The sequence below is a fragment of the Trichoplax adhaerens genome, genomic scaffold (assembly GCF_000150275.1).
Source record: "Trichoplax adhaerens TRIADscaffold_1 genomic scaffold, whole genome shotgun sequence".
Taxonomy (NCBI): Eukaryota; Metazoa; Placozoa; class Uniplacotomia; order Trichoplacea; family Trichoplacidae; genus Trichoplax; species Trichoplax adhaerens.
Genome location: NW_002060943.1, coordinates 8,843,233 through 8,851,486, shown reverse-complemented (window position 1 = coordinate 8,851,486; position 8,254 = coordinate 8,843,233). Strand labels below are relative to the sequence as shown.

The window sequence follows — 8,254 nt, the reverse complement described above, 5'->3', positions numbered from 1 at the left end:
TGGTACTGTATACCTTCACAGTACATTGTACTGTAAAGTACTTGTACTCTAAATTGTAAATCCTCGTGTGCTCCTCCTCCTCTAGCAAGCTAAATGCTATTGCTAAATGCTAGATGCTAAATGCTAGCCCCCCCACAAAATCACAAGCCAGCATGGATGAAGTGGAAAGTCCATCACTGACAGAAGGTTCGTTATTTAATACACAACAGAGCTGTTACAGATGTATCGATAAAAAAGCTGTATGCCGTAGAATCTTGGTGTAACAAAGAGATCACATTGTTTACTGGCAATTGCTATGCTGCAATAACTGTACAGTATAGTGCAGATCGCTAAGTTATCAAACCAACCATTTTATAAAACTACTCAGTGCAGTATACAAAGTGAATGACAGCCTAGAGGGATTTACAAGTTAACCTGTCAATCAATAAGAATGTGGTATTAAAGCAGATAGATATCATTTTTCCCCAGCTTATAGCTAGACAGCAAGCAGGATGTAATTAGCACTCGGCACAATCCAGTGTAAGATATTTTAGCTGCAACATTTAGTAAAGAGAGCTCAGCTTCTGAACAGTACGCGTATAGCCTGAAGGGAGGGCTACCTCGATCAAGCTAATATTCTCACATGAATATTTACTGCAGCGTTGTTCATTGTAAATTTACATCGATATGATGCAAATGATGATAGTCTATAGTGTACGGTATACCACCGATATTGACTCCTAGTATATTAAATTAAATTTTATTTGATGACGCTGAATTCAAGCATACACTACTGTACTGTATATGTCATATTGTTGTTAACAACACACATTGTACGTATGCCAGTAACTCTTTGTCGTCGCTTAACCCAAATACCAGACCTCTAATACACGTAAACAATTAGATCTACTTCCTAGTACTACTTTTTTTTGGCTATGCGACACTACTCCTAATTCTGAATAAAAGTTAGAATTGCATTGTAAGTGAATGTGACCTACGGATTCTGCTGCTTCATACTTTGCAGTTGCCATCGTTTCATAAAGAATGATATACTGTTACAAAGCCACATGCATGGAAACTAATAACAGATACCTCATTTATTCATCCAATTAAATTTGTTAGTCGTTCTATTGCATAAATACTACTACAACCTGTTGATGTCTGTTTTTGTCACCTTACTAAAACTGTAACATACCACTCTAATATACAGCAGCAAGCCTGATAACCGTAAAAACGCAATAAATAAGTCTGCTACATAATACAAATGGTTACCATGTACAATTGTATAGAGTATTTTTCAATTGATTCATTCAGTTATTATCTACATAATATTGCAACCAGGTCAATTCGTCGATGATGAATCGTTAGATGACGACGAAGACTGGGAAGATTGGTGTGAAGACGGTAATGATGTTGAAGAAGTGCTATGTCTATTTTGCAGCGAGAAATTTCATTCCGTTGAAAAATTAATTCACCATTTAAAAGAGTATCATAACTTCAACCTGGAAACAGTTGCAAACAGATACGGTAAGGATGTACTAATTGCTTTTTCAATCCTAAAGTTATAGAACTGCTGCAAGCACCTTTCTCTATTTATCATTATAATCTATTCTTCACTAGTTCACTTCGTTGAAACGCACGTGACTAAATAACGATATAAAGTGTCTTTATTTCCTAATTATATATGGTACATCTATCTTGACGTTGATTGCATTCCTATAGACTAAAATCATTTCTACCTTGCAATCGTTAGGTTTTGACGTTTACGGACGTATCAAGCTGATAAATTATATAAGACTAACGGTATTAGTACAGATTTTAAATACATTTTAATAACTAGATACTATCGTCAATTTTTCAAGTGCAATGATGTAGTTATGAAACTACTTAAACTTATTGTCTGGTTCGAAAGCTCAGATTATCGTTTAAAGATATCAAAATTGGAATTGTTTCATTTCTTTTCAGCATCCGCTACCCAATTTTTGGGAAAATATTTCTGATAGCATTCCCTGGGAATCCGAAAATTTTCTAAAGCCAGTAATAAGCGATGATTTATTGTTAAGATACGGTATGACAGTACTTTATGACTGAAAATTCAGATATAATTTACAAATCCTAACATACTCATAGATTCCGTTGTAGCTAAATTTGGCTATCTCTCATTGATCATGTAAATTTGTGTAGGACAAAAATGCTTAGTGATAGTTTAATGTATTATTCAGCTGTTAAACATGTAAACTGATGATCACATATATTTTACCATTAAAAATTATTATACCTAAGTTATCTTTATCCTAATTTTGCTATAAATTCAGTAATTGATATGGAAGACACTTTCGAGTCGGGAGCAATTGATGCCGATATGGAAGGTAAATTTTATTGATCTATATTGATGAGTTAACATCGGCTCAATGAGCACTAGCTAAGCGATCGCATGGTTACCTTGAATTTAGGAGATGAACTGCAAAATCAACGTTTACAGGAAAAGTAAATACGCACAGTGCATTTACTTGTTACACCAGTTTTGTGCTAACTTCATAACATGTGATACAGCATTGACATTCTTATTTTCAAGGAGGCTGGCCGAGTCTGAGAATCGTGCGTACATGGCAGAATGTACTCTCACTGAACTGCGAAACGAATTAGAGAATGCAAGGCTAGTAATTCTTTCCGAAATTTTATACTGACTGCTTTTGTAATGCTTCTACTGATCTATATAAGTTGAGGTTACTAATATGTATAATTGTAGCTATTTGTATTGGCTAATATAATAAATACACTTCAGGAGTACTCTTCGGGAAATTTTACTTGATACTACTGACGCTAAAGAAGACGCTAAAGAAGACGAGTTAGTAAAAGTCATAATAAATTTATCACGAATTTTTTAAATAATACGTTATCAATATTCAGTTACAGTTGTATTGAAATCAGCATCGCCTTTAAAAAGAGATGAAATTCGCTTATAATTTTATGGACTTAGATTAAGGTTCTGCTCAAGTGATGACGCATATTTTAACTCGTATTCGGGAACACAGATTCATGAAGAAATGCTGAAGGTGCTTCTAGTATTTGTGATTTACATGATCTATAGGCATTTTGTCCTGGATATTTAACTTTGATCAGTTGTTAATCATTTCACGGGTTATCGTAAGCAGGATAGAATTAGAACTGAGGCTTACATGAACTTTATTCTAAATAACCCTGCATTATTTCGAGATAAGGTATGCTGGATTTTGTAGCTTCGATTGCAGATTATGTTATAATCAAATGTATAGGTATAATTAGCATATTGCGCAGAATTTTTACTACTGAAAAGCTGTAGAATAAATAATTGTTCACATATTTTTCGATAATGTTATCACTAATAAACTTATACATTCAAGATTGTTCTAGATGTTGGATGCGGTACTGGGATTTTGTCTATGTTTGCTGCAAAAGCTGGTTGTCGTCATGTTTATGCTATTGATCAGTCCGATATCATCAATTACGCAAGAGACATTGTTATGTAAATCTATATTTGCAAGAATACATGTTAAAGAATTTATTTAAAACTTAAGCTCTATATCTGTAATTAATAACTACATTATAGGGAAAATCAGTTGGAGAACAAAATTACCTTGATAAAAGGAAAAGTTGAAGATGTCAAATTACCGATTGAAAAAGTAATTCTAATCTTTTGTTCCTTTCACCATTCATTGTGTTGCACGAGCACGATTTTAATGTCTATTTATGCTTTATAATGTTGGATTTTACTACACGAAATGGATACTGAAACTGCTTGTTTTCTTATAAAGGTTGATGTTATCATCTCTGAATGGATGGTAAGTAGTACTTAGATATAACAGTGCAATACATTATATGAGTAAATAGGAATAACAATCAAACACGGAAAGCGTATCTGTGTATTAATAAATATTCTATTATGATCGAATGCAGGGATACTGCTTACTTTTTGAGTCTATGCTTGATTCTGTAATTTTCGCAAGGGAAAAGTGGTTAACGGTTGATGGTCAAGGTTTCTACGCTTCTTAATAAATTTATTTATATATATTTATTGCCCGTTATTAAACATTTACTGACTTGTTATGACTTTTTTGTATACAATATTAGTTTATCCTAATTCCTGTTCTTTAAATGCGGTTGCAATCAATGACAAGATTATGCATGATAAATCCATCGAATTTTGGGATAATGTTTATGGTAGAAAGCACCAGTGCGATGCTGAAATATTTCAATTTTTGAGAAGCTTTAACTACAATGAAATTCTTTTATCATTTTTTGTCCTAGGTTTTAAGATGTCATGCTTAAAAAGTACCGTTTTAGACGATGCTGATATCGCCGTAGTAAAATCCGAAACTATTATTAGTGATATCTGCTGTCTCAAGGTCGTAAAGAAGCAAATTGTTGTTACAACTTTATTTCTGAAATCTGTTTGTAAGCTTCCTTGACGTTGTTCATTAATGGATTGAATAATTTTATGTCAACTTTTAGATCTTAGATGTTAGTAGTGTCAAAGTCGATGAATTGAATTTCCAATGTCCTATTTCTCTCAAAATAAATCAAGCAGGGTGTATAACGGTTAGAGATTTAATCTTTTCAAAGCAGTTCCTTTAGTAATACTATCAGTATTTGTTTTTAAAGATTCAGATATTCTATACCCAGAATGAATATATCTATAATGTATAAAAGTGCTATAAAATTCATGTTTAAATATTTTGTTTGATTTCCGGCTGTTATTGACTGCATTTGTTTCTCACATGGTGATAATAATTTTTCTTTCCTAGGCGCTGGTAGTTTACTTTGATACATTCTTTTCCAAGACGGTAAGATGAAGCTAAATCATGACTTTTGTCCTTGGAGAGTAGCTATTACTCTTATACTTTTATGTAACTTCCATTTTAAAGGAATCATTTAGTACTGGACCTTGTGCGCCTGCAACTCATTGGGGACAAACAATTTTTCATCTACGCGATCGCCTTAACGTTGAAAAAGGTATGTAAATGAAATATATATTAATCACGCATCCAAGTTAACTACTACTCTAATACTGCATGAAAATTTCCTGAAGCAAAATTATCGAATGTTGGTATGTACTGTATATCCATAGGTGAACAAATCTTTGGCCAATTTTCTTGTATGAAAAATAAAGAAAACCACAGAAACCTCAATGTTAATATCGTCTTGGAAAGTTCAATTAATAAGAATACCTTCAAACTACAACAAGTATATTATTTACGATAGAATTCTAATCGCTGCAATTGCAGTTGCAATAGAATGCAAGATACATTCCGTTGTAAATAGTTGGAAGTTCAATTGCTTTATTTGAAATTCTTCGAATATCTCTGGACACTCGTGTAATACAATAAGTAGCAGATGCTATAAGTGGCAGCGACGTTAATTCTGTACCTTGGTGGTGAGTTGGCGCTAAGTGCATGTATCAGCTGATAATAGTAATTGCGTACTAAGCCCTCACAGAATGCGAAATAAAGCTCTTCGAATGGTGTATGTCCTGCAGGCTTTACTTGAAACTGATGTATTACAACTTAAATAATGACAATTTACTATTAGGCTAGAAAAATCTTTATTTTGTTTCATTATTTGCAAATGTTGAAACCATTTTGCAAAACGACTTGATAATATCGGTACTTTCGTAGCATAGTTGTATTAAAATCAGCCAACACTGACTCTGGGCACGGCAGTTAGTGTGGGTAGTTAGCACATTTTTGGTAATATCATATTTAGTGTGGGTCGTTAGCACATTTTGGGTAATACCATATTTAACGTGGTTAACACTAATTAGGAACCTACACTATTCGTTTGTCCACACTAATTGCCGTAGGTAGTGTGATTGAACTAATCATTACAGTACAAGAAGTATGATTACATTCCCGTAGTGTACGTATATAATCTTCATACTGTATTTCATTAAATGCTAGAATTTACCCTTAAATATACGTCGCGATATTGAGGTGCTTAACCTAATGAAGTGCAAGATATTCTAGTTCTTCAATCGATTGAAATATTTCGCTCGTGACCCATCTCATCAATTTAATCTTATTATACTGTACTATTAATTTTATTTTAATCTGACAGGTCTATCAAATGGTAATACTATCTGTTAAATGAGCACATTATCGTAAACCGTCAGCAAAGCGACGGGAGTTTGCACTAGTGTTATATAAAGTAACACATCCAACTTGAGTGCATCACAAGCCATGTACTGTACTGTACTGTAGGCAAGCCGATGACAAGATGTGCACTTGCTGTACATATAGTACAGCGTGATCTTTTTGGTGTCCAATTCTTTAATATGAAGTTAAATATAAAAATGGAGCGGATTTGGGAACAAAATGCCGGCTTAACTAAAATACAGTACTGTACTGTAGGTGCTGATTTATCGGTTTGGAAAAGGATCCTACTGTACAGTACTGTACTGTACTGTACACTTTGTAGTACAGTACTGTATACCGTCCAGTACAGGACTGTACAGTACATGTCTAGAGTTCTCCGTACTGTACTGTACAGTACAGTACAGTACTTCACTGAATACCCAAATCAGAATACTGTACTGTACTGTACAGTGTACAGTACTTGTTTTAGAGAAAAGACTAAACCTACGTACTGTACACTGTACAGTACATGTACTATATGTATTTTGCCCAAAACCAGAATACTTACAAGGTGTAGAATTTCTTTCTAGATAAGTCAGTGAATATTTTTATGATTTATTTTCGAATAAAACCCATAAAACTGTATATCTGCTTAAAGTTTTGATCATTTTATCTGTTTTTTTTAAATCTAGATCGAATTTCTACACCCTGAATACTTACTGTGCACTGCAGTAATACTGTACTTCATTTTAGAGAAAAGGGTAAACCCGGGTGTTTTGTCCACTGAATACCAAAACGAGAATACTGTACTTACTGTCTTACTGTATACTTGATTTTAGAGAAGAGACTAAACTCATGTGGTTGTCCAAAACGAGAATACTTACTGTATTGCACTGTATACTTGATTTAGAGTCACATGGGTTGTCAAATGAATACCAAAACGAGAATACTTACTGTACTGCACTGTATACTTGATTTTAGAGAAAAGAGACAACCCATGTGGGTTGTCTGATGAATACCAAAACGAGAATACTTACTGTACTGTACTGTGTACTGTACTGCACTGTGCAGTAGACTTGATGTTAGAGAAAAGACTAAACCCGTGTGGTTTTGTCCAATGCTTCTTGCTTGGCCCTGAATCTGATATGAAAAATTCGATACTTGTACTCTACATACTGTACAGCATGTTTGAATAGAAATCAAGCTCAAAATAATCAAATCGAAATATCGCCAACTCGGTTCAGTTTATGCCCTAACACAACAGTGTCGAAATTAACATTCAACTCTGAAAGTAGCTTGGTCTACCATGCAAGACTGCAACAAACCAAAGATTTTGATTCTTGGCGGTTAGTATCACAGAAATAGCGATACAATTGTAGCTGTAAAAGTAAAATTGGCTTGTTACAGTACTCTTTTTTTAAAGAAGATTTTCAATGCCGTTACCGATATGTACAATTTGGTTATTATTGACGGTATTATACTCCAATTACGATGCGACCGCATCCGATTCTTTACATGTATCAAGACACGTAGGATCTTATTTTGAATCATGGAGGTTATTGTATTTACTGTTAGTTTAAGACAAATGCCAGTACTGGCATTAACGGTATTACGGTTTGATTTTTCGCTATGCTTTTATATCTTGATGGAAATTACCAAATAGCATAGAGCGAGTCAGCGATTTCCTGCTTCTCAACAGCCTAATAATAGAATGGAGGGTATTCGCTTTTTATTTTTTACATGGATTGCTTATAGTACGATAGCAAAAACATTCTTGCTGCAATGTCCTAATGATGAAGTGAAGAGAGCTATGATATATCACTGAAATACAATGCATGCATGTAAAACAAAAGGTGCTTTCTTTTTTAATCCCAAATTCAAGTAGTATGTTACTGTCATGGACGTATATTGCGTTCTCCATAATTCGTGCTTTTGCAATTAGGTTAGACTAAGAGCTTTCTATTCATTGCTGACGCAATAGAGACTGATACTGATGCTGCTGCTGCTGCTCGCATTAATTGATAGCAGGCGACAACGACTGTAATAAAATTTGGGGACAGTACTGTACGTACATTTGTTCATGTCGCTGTCAAATCGTTGGAGTTCTAGATTAGTGTTTCAATCTTGATATTATCATTTAACCAGTGGATTTTATACTATTCACC

General features: G+C 33.9%; 1 protein-coding gene across 1 annotated transcript; it reads left to right on the top strand.

Moving 5' to 3' along the window:
• Window positions 1-152: 152 nt before the first annotated feature.
• Window positions 153-5,220, top strand: TRIADDRAFT_52302 (uncharacterized protein; the record flags this gene model as incomplete). Its single annotated transcript, XM_002108833.1, has 16 exons — window positions 153-186; window positions 1,321-1,506; window positions 1,733-1,782; window positions 1,945-2,047; window positions 2,295-2,348; window positions 3,103-3,200; window positions 3,363-3,484; window positions 3,569-3,641; window positions 3,774-3,800; window positions 3,916-3,994; window positions 4,090-4,179; window positions 4,267-4,364; window positions 4,471-4,557; window positions 4,764-4,802; window positions 4,884-4,971; window positions 5,087-5,220. The coding sequence occupies 16 exons, from the start codon at window positions 153-155 to the stop codon at window positions 5,218-5,220; spliced, it is 1,362 nt and encodes a 453-aa protein (XP_002108869.1).
• Window positions 5,221-8,254: the final 3,034 nt, after the last annotated feature.